A 20633-nucleotide genomic window follows, 5' to 3' on the forward strand; every position below is an offset into this window, starting at 1 on the left:
AAAAGGTACAACAAAATTCCCTAAACCCTTCCCGAATTGGACAAAAAAAAAGAAACAAAAATCAGTCCACGGGGGACTGGTCGAAAAAGAGGGGACAGCTTTTTTGGGAATTTTTCCGGAAAAGGGAAAAGAATAGAAAAAAGAGGAAATCCCCTCCCCCCTCCCCTGAGAAAATCCACGATGAAGGGAAAGAGCCGAGAACGGCGTGACGATACGAGGGTAAATGGGAAAAGTAGGAAGAGAGAGAAAAAAAAAAGAGAGAGAGAGAGAGAGAAAAACAACAACAACAGGGAGTTAAGCAAAAACGTGTGTACGTGTATACGTGTATATCGCCGACCGTAAAAAATACCTCGAGACGCGTGGCTTGGCAGAGAAAATCACCGAAATTTTCGCCGGCTCTTTTTTTATTTTTTATTTTCTTTTTTTTCTCATTTTCATTTTCATTTTCTTCCCACCCCCTCCCCACGGGGTAAAGTCACGGTGGCGGTTTTCGGTGATCTTCCCTGCGACGTGCCGCCCCTTGGTTTCGCCTTTTCTCTTTTTTTTCTTTTTCTTTCGTTTCTTCTTCTTCGCATTTCCCTTTTTCTTCCTTTACGCCCGTTTAATGTTCGCCCTTGGCTTTTCCATTCGGAGCCGCGGATTCCTCTCCGGGGTGCGACATTATCAGCGAGAGGAAATTGAAAATCCTCGCAGAAGGTCGAGCGGTCGAAAAGTTAGGAGATCCTAGTTCTCTCTTCTTTCTATCTTTTCCTTTTTTTTCTAGGAAAAAAAAAACCGGGAGGGGGGAAACGATTTAAATCGATCGAACGACGCGCGAACGATGGGAGACCTTCGATAGAGAAAAAGAAAAATATATATATATAAAAATTAAAAAAAAAAAAGGTAACAAAAAGAAAACAAAGAGGTCATCGAATCGATACCGAGGACTACGATTGCAACCGCGAGGTCTCCTTGAAATTTCGGATCTTAGAGATCGTACCAGCCGTCAGGACCTTCCTACCTCGCCCTTTCCGTTTTCCCTTTTTTCCCCTTCCTTTTTCGGTCCATCTCTAAGTGGATTAACGAGTAGACAATGCAATAAACAATTTCCCTCCGGTTAGCCGGATTACAGAACGACGGGAAGACGAGCTTAAGAGTCGAGAAAAACGCGACGAGAGGACGCACTCTATCCCCGGAGGTTTTCCTCCCTTTCCTTCCTCCTCTCTCTCTTTTCTTTCCTTTTTTCCTCGTTTTCCGACATTTTCCCCTCCTCGCCGGGGCGTAAAACACAAAGAACGGCTTCCTCGTAATTTCCCTTCGTCCCAACGCGCCGACCGGTCGTTCTCTCCCTCCTTCTTTTAATAGGATCGATAAATAGAGCGCGATTAAAGCTATCGAATAGTAATCAATATTAATAGTGATATTAATATTACCGCCAGGGTGGACGGGGGATGGACCTCTTCGGGGGGGGTGTGTCTTTCAACTAAAGCGCGGCGATACGATCGCGGGACACAATACATAGGAGATTCGCACTTTTTCTCAGATTCTACGGAAATTCCGGCTAAGTGGGATACAAAATTGCCTACTAAAAATCGATTAAAATAAGGGGAGGGGGGGGGGGCAGTTGACAATTTTAAATAAACCTCCCCGAGCTCGTTTCGCTAAATGAAGGTCATCGGACGTCTCGAATCGCGAACCATGGCCTGGGCCAACATCGCCGATCCTCCCGCCGACCCAGCTGTCATATCCCTAGTACTATCATTAACCGCTTATCGTAATCGACGTACTCGCTATATTTACAAATCAATAACAAACTCCTTGTTAGCTTCCGGAAGGGGGGGAGGGGGGGGGGGTCCGTTTTTCTCGGAAAGTCACGAATATGGGAAAACAAACGAGAATGAAAAATTTGAAAAAAAAAAATAATAAAAAAAAAACAAGAAAAACAATATGTCCACCTTCCGAAGGAGGTCCCGACAGCGAGCCTGTCAATTCTGACAGCTCTTGCTTTCCCTCTTTCTCTCTCTCATTTTCTAGTTACGATTCCGCCCGGTTATCTCTCCCCTTTTGATCCACTAAATTTCTCATTCCTATTCTTCTATTTTTTTCTTTTTTTTTCCTTTTGTGTCCTTATCCGTTCACCTCCTTCGGATCCCAAGTTGGACGCGACTTCTCGACAATCTGCCGTGACCTTCGCACCTCCGAAAATCAATTGCTTCCCGCAAAAGGTAATCGTGGCTTAAACCTAATTTATACAAGGGGCCGCAAAAGTCTACGAAGTCTAGTTTGATAGTCCGAGGTGGTTCACCGGCCATTTCCCAAGAACGCGTTGACAGGGCTGTCACTGTCAACGGGTTTACGCCTTGACGTTCCCTCCACCCCCTTCGACCGTTTCTTTCGCGATTCAGGGTGCTTCGTTACATATTTCTTTTTTTTCCTTTCTCTCTTTTTCCCAAGTATAGAAATTGCCTTTCTATTAATTTGCACACAAAGGAAGCCGTCAAAAAGCAAGGAAGTCAAACAAAGGAGGAAAGTTTACTCGAGTCGAGAGGTGGAGGTACGTTACCTTTCGCAGGGGATGTAATCGATGGTCCTAGTTTTCTCTTAAACGTCACTACGAACTCCACGTGGCTCGATTTCTTATCGAGCTACGTCCATTGGAACATTGGATATAGACTTGACAGTTGCTTGGATGTCATTCGACGGTGGTCGATGCACAACTGTCAATTTCTGTCACCTGACTCGTACGAGTGAGTTTGCTTTTTAATATGTCACTCCGTACATACCCTGCTACCTTTTGGGACGTTTAGATGTGTTTGGAACGTTTCTTTGGTGTTTGCAAGGGCATCCGAGTATCTTGGACACTTCGGATCCAGAGGTCGGCTATATACGTTAAGATGCACTCCGACCAAAAAGAGTCATGGCCTGCTGAGCCGGGAACCACAACGGAGGGCTGAACGATTAGTAATTAACTGATCGACCAATTAATTAATTAATAGGGAACAAAGGGGCGAGTCGCTCTACTTTACACACATAGCGCGCTGTTACATGAAACGCGACCGTTTGTGCGTCGGAGAGCCCATGTCCACGTCGTGGGAGGCGGGTCGTTTGTGGTGTCGAGCGAACTCGCTACTTATGAAGGCAGACAGCTCGGCCTGCCTTCCTGTGCGCCGCGACACCGGTGACCCTGAGGAAAAAAGAGGTTAAGGATTAATCTTTTTCTTCTATTTATCATTCTACAGGAAATAATATTAAATAAAGTGAATTCAGTAGCAAGATTTACCTGACAAGGCGATCGCTTCTCGAAAAGTATGCAGCTCAGGGTCCGTGTCGTCGCAAACTGTCGGAGTCGGCGTGACTACCATACTCGGCGTGGGACTCTGGGAAGGGGGAGAACCGCAGACCATCATACGAGGCTTAGGAGAACTCCTGGAACACCAAAAAGGAGATACTAAACTTTAGCATCTCTTCGCACATCCATTTGGCATTACTTTGCCATTGAAACGCTATCTAATATAATTGCCTGTGAGAATGCGGTCGTGGCGGAGGTGGTTTCCCAGCGAGATACGCCAGGAGATCTTCCCTACGAATCATCCGCCGTTTCTTCCTAGCCCAGTTCATAATTTCTTTGCTGCGCTTCTGCCTTCCCGTTTCTATGCCCAGTTCGCTGCACCTCCGCATCCCGTCCATGGAATCTGTTGAACAGTTAACGCAGGCCTCGCTTAAGATCCACTACCTCCTAAAAATTTATTCCCATCAACCCTAACCTCGACAGACAGAACCTACCTTTGTACAACGACGTAACGGTGCCAGCGGCAGTCTGGAAAGGCAACCAAAGCGAGGCACCCTGCGAGCGATCTGTGAACCGAACACGATCGACCATCAATAACGTAAACAATGTATAAATCCCACCCCTAGATAACACCCCTCCGATCCTGGAATTTCTCTAGCTCGGAGCGAAACATCTATGCCGTTCTCAGCACCTGAGGATCAGGGAATACCCATCGAATCCCTACCCCTGACCACAGGGCGCATATTACCACGTACCAAGTATTTCTAACGTAAGAGGAGATTCTAAAACTTGAGTTGCTGGGACCCTCGAGTGACGAGAACCCAAGAATCGCGCGTCGTGTCTCGAAACCCGATCCGACGTAGAAGGGTGGCTCTCGGGGGCGACAGGTGAAATAAAGGATGCGCACCTTTGTAGAGCTGGGCGATGGCGGAGGCGGTGGTCTGAAAGGTGGTCCAGATCTGCTGGGAGTAGAGCTCCTTCTCGGAGTGTAGCTGGCCCTCGTAATCGGGCTCGGCCTCGATGCCCTCGACGCACTGTTGCTCCCAGTTCGAGTACCAGAGGTCCATTATGGGATCCTCCTCGCTCCTGTCCTCGCTCATATTTCCCCGGGAGTGACTCACCTCGCGGACACCCGTCCTCGCCGACCTGCAGAGACCCGCGAGAATAACCGTGTCCGTGTCCTCGCCGTGCAGCCGCTGCCTCTCGGTGGCCGGGTAGACGAAAGGAGAGGTGACCGAGAGATCTCGCGGTGTGCGCGAGACGAGAGCTCAGGTGGCGGCCATTACGACAAGCGAGATCCCTGACTAGCTCGAGCCGTCCTCGCCAGTCCTCGCACGCACACCCAGAACCACGAACTAGCCACCCAACCTTAGACAAAGAATTCAGAACTCTCCGTAGAAGTCCAGAAGGATAGGGAGGTTCGATGCTCGATAAATAGTACGTTAGCCAACGGATGGCGGCGCTGTAATCGCCTCTCCAGCGCTCTTAAACTTATGGCGATATATAGCGAATTGTATTCTCCATCTTACTCACATACTCGCCTTTCTATAAAACACCTAGTAATTTACTGTAAAGATGCACGTAAATTACCTGGGGTATTTTACTTACCCAACCCTGATCCTATCGGTCCAGGGATTTCGCACTTTCAATTGAAAAGTTCAAAATCGGGGGAATAAACTCGAGTGAGATGAAAGTGCGAGAAGTGAGCACTCTCACGTGACATGCTTGACATGTCGTATGTGGAACAGTTTCTATGCGCGACTGCTGGGCAAGAGAGGCGAAAGTCGAAGCATAGTCACTCTCTTTTAATTTGCAATTTCATGATTTGGCATTAACTTATGGATCGTTTATTTACGTTTGAGGTTAGGGTATGACTTCCCAACAGAGATGTACCCATCCAACCACAAAACTGTATTCGTGCTTGACCACACACCGTATTTCGGTATTTCGACGGAAAGTCCCTTGGAATTTGATTGCTTAAAGAGTCGAGGGCAGAATCTCATTCCACTAGCTCCGATTTGCAAGTCACTATGGACCACCAGCGTAGAATCGTCTATGGAATATTGTCGCATCGTCTGGGATTTATTTCCTACGGGAAAGCTGGTGAGATTTTCATCGTTCATTTATATCTCAGTATCCAATATTTCACAGAAGAATGTATTTCAATAACCTGCTTTCGTAGGTAAGGTTTGTCGTCAGCGACCATGCAGCCCATATACTAAACACGTGGAGTCCCCTGCAACAGAATTTATCTCATGTAAATAATATAAACATATACCTGGAAGTTCTTTTCGTTCGTCGAACGTTACTTAGCTAAAATTTATATGCTTTTATAATTTCTCTTCTTAGATAATGAATGGAATGGCGATAATAGGAGTACCTCCAAGAGCTCACCAGCCCAGCGTGGACTTTTCGGTGATACATGGATTAAGGGTTGCTATCGAAGCCCTTACGGAATGTTCAGAAATCCAGCATGAAAAGAGAACCTCCTTAACGGAGAATGCAAGTAAATTATTAAACAGCGGCAGAGTGATATGTATTACAAGCGCACGCGACAACATCAATATGAAGAGTTTGGAGAATATCTTTTTAAATCAACTCGCACAGCAGAATAAAATAGCTTTGGCTTCGGACCAGTGAGTAAATTCTCTTAGACTTAACAGCTGTATCGAGTTGAGTATTCTAACCCCGATTCATTTGTCACAGTTTAATACCGATACATCATTGTCATCTAGTGATTCTTAATATTTTTCCTAATAACGTGGAATCTCAAGTCACTACGCAGCCACAGAGGGAAGTATGTGTGATTTTTCTAAGAGCAAAGTATACATACACAAATTATATACTAATTCGGAATGTGAAAAAAGGTGTCTCCGCAGTTATCCATGGAAGTGTATTCCATGAAGGCTTCGACGTTACATTCCAAATTGTCACACTTGATCCTGTCACACTACGATCTGGCCAGCACCACGGTGACAGGGATTCCGATGAAGGAAGAGCAAAATGCCAGTTCTTCTGCTAATTACGACGTAGAGATCTTTCACTCTTCCACGGCTCACACAGCCATTTTAAGAGGTAACGGAACGAAGAGCAACTGTCAAATATCCTTAGCCTGGTATTATTTGATTATCAAACAATTCCAGGTAATCCACAAGACTCTGCCCTTATAAAGACTTTTCGAAGGTTCGAAGAAGGCTCAGAATACGAGACGGTGACATTAAAATGGTGTACACCGAGAGGTTGCAGTGCATCAGAGATGCAAAACTGCACCGCGATGCATCGAATAACTCCAGTAGACGTCAACAGCAGGCCCTCCTCCTGCTTAATTAATTTCCTCCTAAACGGTCGCTCGGTCATGCTTGAAATGGCTAGGAAAAGTGGTGGCAAGACAATATCACACCTGTTGGCATCCCACGGTGGAGAAATATTTATACACACCTTGTCGACAGCCAGGAGCGTTCTCGAAGACCCACCCTCAATCAGCGAAGGCTGCGGTGGACGAGTTACGGATTACAGAATAACGGTGAGAATTCCCCTGCAAGCTGCCAAGACCCTTAAAACATTTATTTATCCATCCAGGACTTTGGAGCATTAATGCGTAACAATGTCCTAGTGCCATTGAAACGCAGTCCAACCGACGACGGAGAAGGGCCCGTCTCGAAGACGAGAACGAGACTAGAAAGGCACACCAAATATTGGCCGATAACGATCTCAAGTACTCTAATGTTTAACCTGAAGCAAGTAAGTTTAAACGAAACTAATCCCGCCCGAGGAAAAATTAAGACTACGTTTTTACTCCAATATTTTAATATCATATCCAGCTGGTCGATCCATTGCCGGAGTTGCTCGTCAAGGAGGAGCTCTCAGTGGAGGAGGTAGTCCAGTGCAAGCAAATCATTTTCGGTCTGCTGCAGCTGGAAGCAAAGCACGAAGCTTTACCATTGCCTAGTCTGGGTGGAGGTCGAGGTGGGAAGGGAGGTATTCGTCGAGAGGAGCACTACCGTCTGCTCTGGGGAGAGCTCGAGACGTTCCTGAGAGGACACGCTAACAACTCCGCATCCCACGCGGAAGTACTTAACTGTTTACTCGAAGTCCACAATAAAGACGACAAGGACAAAGTGGAGTTGGATCAGGCCCTGCGTGAATTAGACGGGTACGTAGAGCTTCAAATGAACCCAACACCAAACGTGTGCCGATTTCATGAGTCAATTTAACCACCAGGCTAGGAAAAGAAGACGTGACCGCCCGGGCGAGCGTGATAAGAGCGACAACGGACTCCCCGATGTCCCCACCACCGTGCACCCCGGTTGGAAAGCCTTCCACATTGCAAAAAAGCATTATTCCGCAACCAAAGAGCCTCCTAGACATCTGGCTGCAGCGGAGTGCCCCGCGCGAGAAGAAGCCCGAGTTCCACGGAAGACTCAACTGCGAGGGGAACAAAGCGAAGCTCTATCCCAACGTGAAGGAGATCGGCCGGGAACAGCGAGAAACGATCCTGGAGGCCTGAAAGTACAACCGACTCACCTGGGACAATTTAATCCTTTCCCGGACACACAAAAGGGACGAAGAGAGACGCTCCTTCCACCCCCTCGACTCAAGATCCGATTTTCTTGTACATACCGCACCGTCCAGCTTCAAACACCACTATGTCACAATGTGTCACCGACATCTCTACAAATTCCATTTACCGCGGTCAGAGCTGCTCGCAATTTCGCGGAGAGAAATTAACGCTATTTAATCCACGAACAAGAGGAAGTGGAAAGAATGCTACAACCTCGTGAACAATCAGGGACGAGTACTATCGAGTGAGGCGATCGCTCATTAACGCGGCCGAATGACGTACAAAGTCGAAACAATCGCGTAATCACGTTCGGTACAAACACCAGTAGTAATTCCTTTATCAAGTGTGCAGCTTCGAAAAATAAAAGGAACATCCGTCAAACCATCCGAAACGAGAAGTACTTAAAAAAAAAAAAAAGAAAAGTGACCAGAGAATCGTTTAACAGGAATGTCGAGAATATAGAATTACGCATAAGTCGGTTAGTTGCGGTAGGTCAGCGATCGCGGACACCCGCTAGCGGTAATCTCTCGCGCGTCTGCGGCGCGTCTGGACCGTGAATACATCTCGCATCGGCGGGTTACGTTGACCCCCACGAGGGAAGAAACTGTAGAGCTAATAGTAGCCCGAACTGTAGGGAGGCGCATTCCGCGGAATGCCCGGCGTTAATCGATGGGCGAGGGGCGGGCGGGGGGGCGGAGGAGGAGGAAGGAAAACTACGTAATATAACGCGGAGAGCGGAAGGGCGGCCGCGGGTGGGAAGGGTCGCGGGTACAAGGGCGTGACGTCACGATTCATTCATGCCTTACGCGGAGTCTGTGAATGGAGCGACCACGTGGTCAGCGGGACCACGTGGTGCACCTTGGAACGTAGGCGTGCGTCAATCGCGTATTCGGACGCGTCCACGCGTCCGATGTCGCACTGAACGCCGCCGTTCCCGCTTATCCCGAGAAACAGCGGCACCCTGATAAAAGAAATATGCATGGAACCAAAGATATATATATATATCTTCAAATCAAAGTGACAATTATATCGCTATATCATACACAATTAACACTATTTCTACCAAAGGTGTCAGGAGACACCTTTTAAAATTTTAACTTGAAATTATTTTCAAAGTTTAATAATTTTTCCTCAATTAATGTTTTGAGTTTTCGTATAATGATTGTTAAATTTATTTAGCGGTATCATTTTTCTCCAGCTCATCAAAGCCTTTTGGTCGAAATGGGTATACACAGAATCGTGGTAGAAATAGTGTTAATCTCTCTAAGTATGAAACGTCGCAATGTGCAATTATATCGCTATATCATACACAATTAACACTATTACTACCAAAGGTGTCAGGAGACACCTTTTAAAATTTTAACTTGAAATTATTTTCAAAGTTTAATAATTTTTCCTCAATTAATCTTTTGAGTTTTCGTATAATGATTGTTAAATTTATTTAGCGGTATCATTTTCCTCCAGCTCATCAAAGCCTTTTGTTCGAAATAGGTATACACAAAATCGTGGTAGAAATAGTGTTAATCTCTCCAAGTTTGAAACGTCGCGTCCGATTAATTCGATTTAAGTAGCGTCAAATAAATATCCTCCGAATGGACGAAATATTTCTTTGGTACTATTAATATGTATATATATGGTTCAATGTATAGTTTTTTTTTTTTCTCAGGGTGGATAAACTCAACGGTGTCGCGCGTAAAAAAGAGTCCCATACCCATTGCCGGGGGAATTTAAAGAGGCCTTCATTCGAGCCCACCGTGGGAACCAGAGATTAGCAAAATCTCTTCTAGCAAAATCTTTGGCAAATCCGAATTTCGAGCGTTTACGAGTCTCCTCCTTCCGCCTCCGGTACCGTCGTTCGAGAAGAGACGCACCTCGTGGAGAAGGAACCACGGCGAGCCAGGAGGAGAGGCTCGGAAAATCCCGAAACCGCCGACGAGGAGGAAGGATCGAGGAACCTCGCCGTCGAGGATCCAAGACAGAGAGAGAGAGTCGCCGCGTTCCTCTCGCGGCAATTCCGCCCCACCCAGTATACGCGCACCCGCCGAGTGTCGTTTCTTTTTCTCCTCTCGTCCCGTTCCGTGTGTGTTTCCCATCCCCCTCCATCTCTCGCGGCACTCTTGCTTTCGCCTGGACCCCCCTTTCCCTCCCACCGGCGAAAATCTCTCAATGGAATCGCGCGTCTACGTTTTCCACACGCCCACGTGCACGTGCACGCGCACACGCACGGCGTGTCGCGCGTCGACGGGGGGAAGGTCGCATTCGTCGGGATATGTTACCGGGTCAGCGGTTCTAGTTTCTTTCCGGCTATTCCACTTTCGCGTGACGTCACGCGCACTCGTTAAAGTGTTATCAAAAGTTTCCCTATATATATGTATATGATTTTTAACGCGTGAATTCTAATAACGTATTTTAATATACTGGATGCGATACACCGCTCGTCCTCTCGACGATTAACTAGCGACGTATACACGTTGCGACGCACACGTAGAAAATCACGTTATTAAAATTCATATACACATATATGGGTGCGGCGAATAATCTGAAACGTTAGAAAAAAAAATTTGCCGAGACGGCTGCCACTCGATCGCGATCAATCGGCGGGAACGTGCGTTTCCGCCCCGGGCCGCGGAAATTCCGCCCGCTTTCTCCCGTCGCGTATACGCAGACGGAGAAAGGGGGCGACCGCGGAATAAGCGCGGAGAGGAGGTGTGGTCGCAAAAGGAAGACACTTAGACAAAAACTTAATCGCATCTGCAAGTACAGAAACTGCTGAATGTATTATTTCGTGATTATGAATCCTTTCATCTCTCTCTTTCTCTCATCCTCACTTTCTCCCGTCCCACACGTTCTCGCATCCTCGCATTCTCCCTTGCACCCCCTCGTTCACACTTTCACCTCTCCTTCACCCTCTCTAATAGTTACTTTAAAAATCTGTGGAATGTTGAACGTACGCACGAGAATAATTACTTGTGTAGGAGGAGAAACATGGAGGAAACAAACGATTCGCTACGAGAGTTATCCGTTAATTTTTTAAGATAATAAAAACTACGTGTGTGTGTGTGTGTGTGTGATCGCCGACGCGCAGTCGACCTGCCTCACCGGACGCGGCCTAGGTCAGGGTCCAGGGCCCAGGGTCACGCGGCCGAGGCGCGGCCGACGCTAAGCGGAAAAGCCGTCGAGGTCCTTTGTCTCTCCGCCCCGCGCCTCGTCGCATCCGGAGCGAAAAAGAGCGGTGTCCGTATCTCGTCTCGAGGTCGACGCCCCCGCGTTCGGCGCGCGGATCCCCGATCAGCTGATACACATCCGTCGAGTCGGGGTCAGCTGACCCGGCCACGTGGGCCCGCGGATCAGCTGATCCGGCCACGTGGGCCCGCGCTCGTCAGCTGATCCGTCAGTCGCCGCGGGGCCTCCCCCACGCTCGCACGTACCCGCGTGAGAGAAGCGCGACGACGTCGGTCGTACACCTTCGCACGGCCTCCTCGTCGGCCCGGAATAATAAATTAGACGCTAAGGAGACAAGTGTGTCATTCAACGTATCTCTATTATGTTCGACCTTTCGTATCTCTTTCCGCGTCGACACCTTTTTCTTCTTCGTCCTTTTCTTCCCCCCCCCCCCTCAAAACTTATCATCAATCCATACACATATGTGCATCCCGCGATCTCCCCCCCTCGCCGTGTCGTTGCCCCGTTTTATAAATATAATCGTCGGCAGTCGGCTATACATATATTTATATATATATTTTTTTTTTCTCCCGAGAACGGAGAAAGGAGGCTCCAACAATTGTGTACGGAGCTTGCACGTTCTCCTTTTGTTCTCCCTCCGGCGACTCGTCCCATAATCGAAAGCTTTTCTCGGTCCCCCTTTGCTCTCCTTTTCCTCTCTCTACCTCTCACGCACCCTCCCTATCCATCTAATTCGATCTCTCTCTCTCGCTCTATCTTCGTTAAGGGGATCCGTGTGTGTGGCCGAGCCAAAGGAAAATGTCGCTAAAAAATACAGATCACTGGATGTCACATCTCGGTGAGCTCGCTAAGGTGTCAACATGCGTTCGTTTTCTTTTTTTTTTTCCCCCCTCTTTTGCTAATTCCTTCGCCCTCTCTATCCTCGCTTTGTACGCCGGCTATGACCTCACACAATTTCTTTTTACTTTTTATTTATATATATATTTTTTTTTTCTTGTCCTCATCCCAGATACGGGCAACGCCACTCGACATTCGCGATTCGATTGTCCAGTGTTCGCGACGCAAGACCGTTTACTTTCCTTAGAATCATTCGCGATAATTAATATTAAGATCGATATTAATCGAGCTCGTCTTCCCGCTCCCCCGCCACGCCAGGACGTACCATATCGTAACTCCTAAACGCACCAAACGAGCCAAACATCTCCGATTATTGAACTAATTAAAGGACGTACGTAATGATAAGCACGTTAATGACGATAAGAACAGCAAGAACGTCCCTAGGCTGCAATCCGTGGACAATTGAATCGGGAGCGGATTCTCGGCCTCGCCCATCTCCACGGTGGTTCGCACACTTTTTCCTCGCTTTCTCCGTTTCTCCCTATTGTTTTAATATTTATGCAAAAATACTAGTTAATTCCCTGTACATAAGCCTTAGCGGTGATGTAGCAGGTGTGTCCTCTCTCTCTGTCTGCCTACTTAATCGTTTGCGCTCTTGCTCGCCATTCCCCTCCCTCTTCCACCCCCCTTTCTTTTCCTTCCCACCAGCGTTCTCACCCACTTTCGTTTAACTGTTGGACTCGTGAAGCGTTTTCTTTTTATTTGTCTCTCTAAAGTTTCTTTACTTACAAGTTATTTGGTTTGCTCCATGCACTCGCGGCCTCTCCCGATACACACACACACACGCGCGCACACATACGCTCAAGTACATTTTCTCTCTTTCTCTCTCTCTTTCTCTCTCGATCCCTCGCGTTCTCCCTTTCTTCCTCACTTTCTCTCATTAATTAGGGCTTGTCGTTTTCCTTCCCGTAAAGGTCATACCTCGCGTTCTTTTTCTTTTTCCTTTTTCCTTTCCTTCATTATCCCTCGATTTAGGTATATAAATTATGGTAATGTGGATCGGCGCAACAATGAATAACCCGCGAGCGAGTCCCATCCTCTCTTTCCTATACCTCGTTGCCGCCGCTGGTACTTCCGAGCTAATTATTATCGTTAACCATCGTCATTCATGTGATTAATTATTATTAATATTAATATTATACCGTTGTGTACGCCATATCGGCCGATGCGTACCTCTCGGTCCCTCATTCCTCGTCCTCCTCTCATTCTCTCCCTCTCGCTCTGCCCTTCCCTCCCCAACGTCGAGGGGAGGGAAGTAATGGTGAAATTGCGAAGCAACAATTGCAAAGAAAGAAAATACATAAAAAAGAAAAGAATACTTCCTCTCCAAAGGAACCACCGATCCCGAAAGATGCGCTCATTTTCTTTTCCTTTTCTCTCCCACACTCCGAGATGAAATTCCCGACGACGTGTACAATGGCGGACATGATTGCCTCTCCTGCAGATACGGCATCGCTTGTGCAGGATGGGAAGGCATTGATGTCTCCCAGTGTACAACTGCTTCTCCCAAGGCAAGGACCGAATATTCCGGGGGGAAAAAAAAAAGAAAAGGGAGCACATCATTCAACGATGGCCCTTTAAATCGGATAAATCAAGGTAAAGCACTCCCGAGCGTTTCCAAGGGACTCCGGTTGTCCCTCTCCTCCTTTTTTAAAGATCGGCCCTACCGGCATCTCCCTTTAACTCGGGGTGCCCCCGACACGCGGCGCGCCTATCGATCCGGCTTACATATATATGTATATACTCTCTCGCGCGTACATGTATACATATACATATATATACGTATATATACCCCCCGAAGGTTTCGCTCGCGCTCTCGCTCTCTCCCTCGCGCTCCCCTTCCGCGCGGTAATTACGGGGACGTGCGCGCGCCATGTCGAGGAATTTTCCGAAAAAAAAAATATATATATAAAAAATAAATAAAAATAATCACGTGACAACGCCCAGGATTTTCCACTCTCGGGATAACGGGGGAGATCGAGGCGGGATCTCGAACCAGGAGGAATCGGGAGCGAGTCCTCTCGTCGTCCTGGATGTTCCTCTCCAATTCGCGCGAGGAGGCTCTCCCGGAAACGCAGAGCGAAGAATGACGATAGAAAATGCAAGAAAAAAAAATAGAAGGCGCACCTAAGCGGAGCCGAATCGCCGCTCGACGCACCCACGATTACAAGCATATTAATCCCTAGATTAGCTACAATTCGCATGTACCCATGCACGTGCCAATATACGCAGAGGATATTCGCCTAAGAGTACGTACACCGTGGGTGCGTCCAATCGGCAATGTCGTCCGAGAAAGTATATCCGTATTGCAGTACGCTCGCGTGTTTAATACACCTTCGCAATTACCTTCCCAGCGGGGAAGTGTCGGGGGCTCAGTGGCGGCTCGTCAGGACCAACGAAAAAAAAAAAAATAAAATAAAATAAAAAATAAACTCTCTTCCCAACCTCTGGCACGATTATGTCACCCACTCGACGGACCGTTTCCTCCTCCTGTCCTTGAAGAACCGGGGCGGTTCGACGATTAAAGCCTAAGTGTGTATGTACAATTAACGAATTCCCCTCGAGAAGAACGCGCGTTGGGAACCAGCGAAAACTGGAGTGGAGTATGTGGAGAAACGACAAAAAGAAAAGAAAGAAAATAAAGAAAAAAGAGAAGGAAAGAAATCGATCAAACGGCGCGAGATCGCGAGGGCTGGACTTGAGAATGGGTAATCATTTGAACAGCGATTTAAGGAGGAGTTCCGAGGTGATCCCCCTTTGATCGAGGACCTGGGGGTCAGCCACCACCGGCCTCGCAACTTCCGCGCCACCTCCCCGCGGTAGTCCTCGGGGTCGCGCGAGTCGGTCGAAGACGACTCTCGTCTACGGGAGCGAGAGCAAAGTTCGCCGTGGCAGTGCAGGACGTTCGCGGGTTAAGGCGACGCCGGGTCGCGATTCCGCACCTGGGCACGCGGAGCGAGGATTTACGCGGCGACGCAGCGCGATCGCGCCCTCCGGGGAGGGCGAGACCTGGCCGCAGTTTCCCCGAGGAGGCTGCGTCGCCGCGCAAAACTGGACCTACCAGTCCGAGCGGTGCATCGAATCTTCGGCCAGGCACTCATGCGCCGGGCAGGGCGCCGTCCCGACGCTCCTGGACGCGCACCCCCGACGAGGTCCCCGGGGCCCGGCGGAGCTCATCGTTCGAGGGCCGACGAGGATCGTCCGAAGAGGACGCATCGGGGCGCAGGGCGCAGCAGGGCGGGCACGTGTCTCAGGCTCGAGCCCTCGGGGGTCGCCTCGCCGAGGGCTAGAAGCGCCTCGTCGCCATTAAGGCGAGGCCCCCGACCGGGCCCAGGGCGAGGGGGGGGTTGTCATCGGCGAGGGTTGGCGGGGAGGTGCGGCCGCGGGGTCACTTCTTGCTCTTCTTGGCGGGCGGCTCCCGAGCGTCCCGGGCCTCCCGGGTGGTGTCCTGCGAGTCCTCGGTGTCCTCGCTGTCGGTTGGCCTGGTGTTGGTACTCTCGTTCGTCGCGAGGGAGTCGTTCGTGTCCTCGCTGGGTGCCGCCCCGGTTATCGGGGTCGCCGGCTTGTCCAGGGAGTCCTCCGTGAAGGAGGCCGTGCTGTTGTCGTCGAGGGCCGCCGGGTCGATCGCCGCTTCCTTACCGTTCGCCACCACCACCACTTCGGCCTCCGTCGCCCCCGGAGGCGTAACCTCCTCGGACGAGGCCTCCTGGTTACTGTCGTCCGAGGGCTCCGTCGTCTCGCCGTTCGTCGGGTGCGAGTTCCCGTTCTCCGTGGTCCCTGGGATACCGTCCAGCAGCTCCGGCTTCAGCTCCGAGGCCACGTAGTGCGTCCACAGGGCCAATTCCACCCTGTGTGGGCTCCAGATCTTTCCGTTGGACGCTACCATCGGGAGATGCTTTGTTAATATGGGCTTGGCACCTCTGATTTTATTTTATTTTTTTTCTCATTCCTCTGAGGAAAATGTACACGAGGTTCTGGAAATTATTTGCGGACTTACTTTGCTTGTTGAGCCTCTCGACGGTGTTTTGAATGTGCTGAACGAAATTGAGGTACTCCTTGGTGGTGTAGTCGATCCCCTCGATCTCTGGGATGGCCATGAGGCACTCGTCTGCCATGAAGGGAGCGTTCTCCGGAGAGGCAGCTGCCAGGAGGGCCGAGGCCATTGTGGTGCCCACACCCTTCAGGTTCGAGAGGGCGGTGATCGCCTGCTCCAGGTTTGGCAGCTTCTTGAAGGCTTTCTTGGTCTCGGCCATCACGGCCCGGGGTGTGTTAACCTTTATTAGGTACGACACCTGAGGGTAGAACTTGCCACGCTGGAAGCAGGTCATTTTGTTTGTCAAAGTTCAGATCCTGAGATAAAACCTAAGAGAATAAATAAACCAAGAGAAGTCGCACAATGTGTACTCACTATCTGTTTCCATTTCATCGTTTGCACCAGTTCTTCGTGGTTGAGATGAGCATCCTTTCCCCGAGCTTTGATTTTCTTCGGTAGCTCGTTCTGATACCTGAACACATGCAAAAACATTTTTAAATAGAACTTACATGCAACGACGGTTGAGTCAGTTTCTTTGTTTATTTTCGATCCATTTAAATGTGCCGTTACTACACGATTACTTCCAAGTTTTCAATGAAGCGATTAACGCTAATGAACCGTTGAAAACACGCGTTTGACATCTGCAGATAAGCCAGTGGCTCGTAATATTTACATAATTACTCGCATATCATTGTCACCATGTTCTTTATAAGTACACGTTTTAAACCAATTACAACCGATCTAAGAACAGAGATACACCCTCTGGAAAAAAATGGCCATTTAAATTACAGCTTTAAATCATACGGAATCAAACAAAGCATCCATAATATATACTCCGTGCACTTTAGCATAAGATCTCAAATACGGAGCACACTTTTAAATGAAATTTCGCTCTTTTAACATATTCCGCATTATCAGCCACATAACCTAAGATACATCCTCGATCCACCTCGGCATTTTCCAATGATTCTCTCAATAAACATAATTCCTGGGCATCTAAATACTTGCCACAAATCCCAGGAATTAATAAAAAATAATAAAATTCGTTCAGACATCACTAGAAATCACCAGAAATGAAGAAAACCTCCGAGTTAAGGTGCGAACATACTCTCCATCTCTCCTCGTTACAGAGCCCCCTCTACCCATCCGCGCATCTCCAAAATATTTTCCACGACTCCCCGCGTCTCTAGTCACGTCTTAAACTCGAAGAATATCAAAGAAATTCAGGACAAGTCGAAAAGTAGGCTCCGAAAAGCCTCTATCCTTTTCCGGCCATCTCTCTCGGCGTGCACGCTCTCATCGAACCCCGTTCGGCCAGGGGCCGATCAATGTGCTATCACCTCTCCCCTCGTAATAAACGACGGCTCTGGATAACGAAAGAAAGCTTAGGCAGGGCATATCCACACAATCTAGGGTAAAGATCCCGAAAATCGGGCAAAGCGAGGCCGCAACGCGACGGGTTCATTGTCCGTCCGAGGAAAGGAAGCCCCTCGGACGGTGTCGCTCGAAAGGGGCCCCTCGCGCGTCCCGCCTCGCCGTTCTGGCAAATTCAACTCACCAGTTGTCAAGCTTGATCAGCTCCTCGGGTTTTTTGGTCTTCCGGTCGGCCTTGAGTCGCAGGGCCTGCGGATAGAGCTTGAGTACGTGCTCGAATTGGCCAGCGGTCCCCTCCGCGAAGAAAGTCGCAGTGTCTTTAATGGACGCCATTGCGATCACTGAGGCTTCGCAAAATGGCCGCGAGGGTGCGCGGCGGTCGGCGCGCAAGCAGGGCCGCGCAGCCGCTGGTCCCCTCTCGGACGGCGCGCAACCTCCGGTCGCTCCAGAAAAACGAGGCCCTTCGGTCTAGGGACCCGACTAAACGATATCGACCGATAGATCAGAGAGCTTTCGATCGATCGATCCGCTTCTCTCCTAATTTCACTCCCGGAGGTAGCGGGGCTCTCTGCCTTGCCGACGAGGCGACGCGACGCGGCACTCTCGTCCCTCGGTGGTTTTCGTCACGGCTTCCCTCGTAGTCGAATCCGGCGATTCGGAGGTTGTATAGGGGAGATCAGGAGTAAAGTCGACGACTTGAAAGGACGACCACTACTGATGTAGCTCCGCAGAAGGCAACGTGGAGTACCCGCACGTAGACGCTCGCGAAATGTCATGCGCCCGTCCGAGATCGGCCCGACTCGGGCGGCTTCGCCGGCCCTCGTTGGTCGCGAGGCGGCCGGGTGGGGGTAGAGCCCCGCGCCGCCAGGTGGCGGCAGCGTCCGACGCGCTCGTCGCGTCTCTCTCCCGCAGCCGGCCGGCGGACGCGCCTCCGTCTCTCTCCCCCTCGTTAGGGAGTTATTTCCGCCGAGTATCGCCGTCTCTCTTGCTGGCTCTCTCGGTCGCTCCTTCCCCCTCCACCTTCCACCGTGGGGCAGGGAAAGGACGGAGACGGGCGCGCAATTATCCGCTGCGTGACGCGCGCGCTTCCCCTACTTTGGCCCGGGGTAAGCGAGATAGGTAGACGGGGGACGCCGGCCCTGACGGGTCCCCGGGCTCGCGGCGAAGGCTCGCGTCGATCCCGACTCGTCGCGAGCCTGTCGACCCGGTGGAACGACTCTCGGAGGACGTGCGCGCGACTCGCGGCGCCTCCGCGCGTCACCGTTTGCGCATCGCTCCTGCGCATCGACGACCCGGCTCCAAGGTCTCGACGGTATCCTCTCTTTGTTTCCTGGATATCCCCTCGATCCCCGTCGATCTCTTCCTCCGTCCGCGGTCGTCCGTTCCGCCCCTCCTCGGTCCGTCCTCTAACCGAAGGCGCACTCGATACGCGCGACCAGATGAAAAAAAAACAACGGCGAAAACACGCTGGCTCTCTCTCCTGATCCGCACCCTAGTGAGGCGGGCGGCCGACTGAGGGCAGCGCCTTCGCTCTCCGCCTACCCCCGCCGCGTTGCCGCTCCCTCTCGCTCCCTTCCACCCAGTCTCTCTTCCTCCGCGCCGTTCCTCGGCCTACTAATCCGCGGCTCCGTTCGGGAACGCACCTCGGTGTCCTCCTCTCTCCCTCTCCCTTTCTCTCCTCGAGACCTCTCGGCTCGCTCCCTCTCTCTCCCGCCAGGGGGTCGATAGCGACGCGTTTCGGAACGTGCGGCCGCAGCGGGAACTGGATTCGCCCGCTGCCCCCTCCACCTCTCTCCCCTCCCCCCTCGAGACCTCCAAGTCGACCCTCGGCCTACTGAGCGTTAAGCCGGCGCGTTCCGAAATGCGCTTGCTCGGCTCTCCCCTCTGCCTTCCACCCCCTCCGATCCCATACCCCCTTTCGCATCGACCTAGCCCGTCGCGTTCCGGAACGCGCCTCGAGGGACGAGGCGGACCGCGTTCGTTACGTAGAGGAATAACGAGCTTGCCGACCCGGCCCGGCCGCGCCGACCGGTCGGAATTCGCCGCGTTTAGGCTCTCTCCCTCTCGCGGCGGCCCCTTCAACCCCGACGGCGCCGATACGCTCCGCTCCCTGCCGGCTGGCGCGCCCTCTCTGTCTAACCACCGTAACCCGCATAGTGACCTCTCTCTCGCTCCCGGGCTACGTGGCCCCTGAGAGCGGCCGCTCGCGCGATCGCTCGCTCGCTAGCCTGTGGAAATCGATGCGGGCCTTGAAGGGAGGTGGACCCGAGCCGCGGCTTGCGCTCACCCCAGGGACGCGCCTAGCGCTCAGGGGCCCCCGACTCTCCTTCTCTAACATTTATACTCTAACGTTTTTACTTTCCATTTCTACGGTTACGTTTAATTCGATTCTTTATTTCTTCATTCGCGCGGCTTATTCTCCACGTATAAGCTCGCAGTCGCTGCGACATTTTCACGGGGATTTGAAAATTAACCTAATGGAATTTTCCACGGACCGGGATGGTAATTTTTTGATAATGGGGAGGTCGTTCGAGATCTCCCGAGTCCGAGGCGATGTCCGGGAGAGGAGGGAATTATCGAGGATTTTTGATTTCAGGAGGAAGTAGCATTTCGAATATTTCGGAGTATCGACGCGGAGTCTTGGGTCAGGGACGTGGATTATAGGCTCCGGGCCATGTGCTTCCGTGGGCATTATTCTCGATACAGGACGCGGCTTTGGTCGTTGGTATTCGAACGGGCCTCCGGAAGACCGAACCGTTGGGGCCCTCCTAGGAATACCGAAAATCCCCCGTTCCTCGTATCCGTTCGCGGCTGAATATTCGGAGAGGGCTGAAGAGGGCGAAAATGTCGAGTTTCGGTATCGGGGGCCGAGCCCGGTCGATATAGGCGCGATGAAAAATGTATCGAGAAGGTCGTTGCGTCCCGCGACGTTAGTGCGCGATCTCGCCCAGTGGCGGCGCCGCGGCGATCGCGCCGATTGCGGAATATCCCGACTATTTTCGATATTTAACGGCTACGTCGTAAAGGGGCCCGTCCAATCCGCGACTCGGTTCTCGCGGTTGGCCGGGGTTCTCAACCAGAGGAAGACCCAGGGGACGGGATTTTTACACGGGCTGGAAACCCAGTCGGTCCCTACACGCGCCATATGCGCACCGCTCTACAGCGCGCCGCATCGTTCGTGCCATGCCGGCCGATAATGCCGGTGGGCGCGTGTTGGTGAGAGATCTCACTTCCCACGTCCCCCCTGGCCGCCCCTCCGCCATGGACTACCCACACGAAACCACCGACCGTGTCGAGAAACTCGACTAATGTCGTCA

General features: G+C 50.8%; 3 protein-coding genes across 4 annotated transcripts; 1 reads left to right on the forward strand and 2 right to left on the reverse strand.

Moving 5' to 3' along the window:
- Positions 1-431: 431 nt before the first annotated feature.
- Positions 432-4368, reverse strand: LOC105695136 (UPF0472 protein C16orf72 homolog). Its single transcript, XM_012416453.2, has 5 exons — positions 4176-4368; positions 3763-3834; positions 3500-3671; positions 3260-3405; positions 432-3163 (listed from the first exon to the last, which is right to left on the reverse strand). The coding sequence occupies exons 1-5, from the start codon at positions 4366-4368 to the stop codon at positions 3021-3023; spliced, it is 726 nt and encodes a 241-aa protein (XP_012271876.1). The 3' UTR covers positions 432-3020.
- Positions 4369-5077: 709 nt separating this feature from the next.
- On the forward strand, positions 5078-8220 carry LOC105695087 (integrator complex subunit 13). Its single transcript, XM_012416361.1, has 9 exons — positions 5078-5371; positions 5451-5525; positions 5618-5904; positions 5975-6065; positions 6136-6343; positions 6412-6791; positions 6848-7009; positions 7090-7421; positions 7490-8220. The coding sequence occupies exons 1-9, from the start codon at positions 5156-5158 to the stop codon at positions 7773-7775; spliced, it is 2037 nt and encodes a 678-aa protein (XP_012271784.1). The 5' UTR covers positions 5078-5155; the 3' UTR covers positions 7776-8220.
- Positions 5266-18820, reverse strand: LOC105695088. Of its 2 annotated transcripts, XR_001103583.2 has the most exons (6): positions 17501-18820; positions 16318-16414; positions 15907-16222; positions 14971-15788; positions 5439-5504; positions 5266-5357 (listed from the first exon to the last, which is right to left on the reverse strand). XR_001103583.2 is itself a non-coding variant. In XM_012416362.2 (4 exons), the coding sequence occupies exons 1-4, from the start codon at positions 17647-17649 to the stop codon at positions 15298-15300; spliced, it is 1053 nt and encodes a 350-aa protein (XP_012271785.1). In that variant the 5' UTR covers positions 17650-18820; the 3' UTR covers positions 10571-15297. The 2 variants fall into 2 exon arrangements, 1 of the variants encoding a protein (XP_012271785.1); XM_012416362.2 differs by lacking the exons at positions 5266-5357; positions 5439-5504 and having other exon boundaries at positions 10571-15788.
- Positions 18821-20633: the final 1813 nt, after the last annotated feature.

The sequence above is a fragment of the Orussus abietinus genome, unplaced genomic scaffold (assembly GCF_000612105.2).
Source record: "Orussus abietinus isolate OABI.00-Male unplaced genomic scaffold, Oabi_2.0 scaffold35, whole genome shotgun sequence".
Lineage (NCBI taxonomy): Eukaryota > Metazoa > Arthropoda > Insecta > Hymenoptera > Orussidae > Orussus > Orussus abietinus.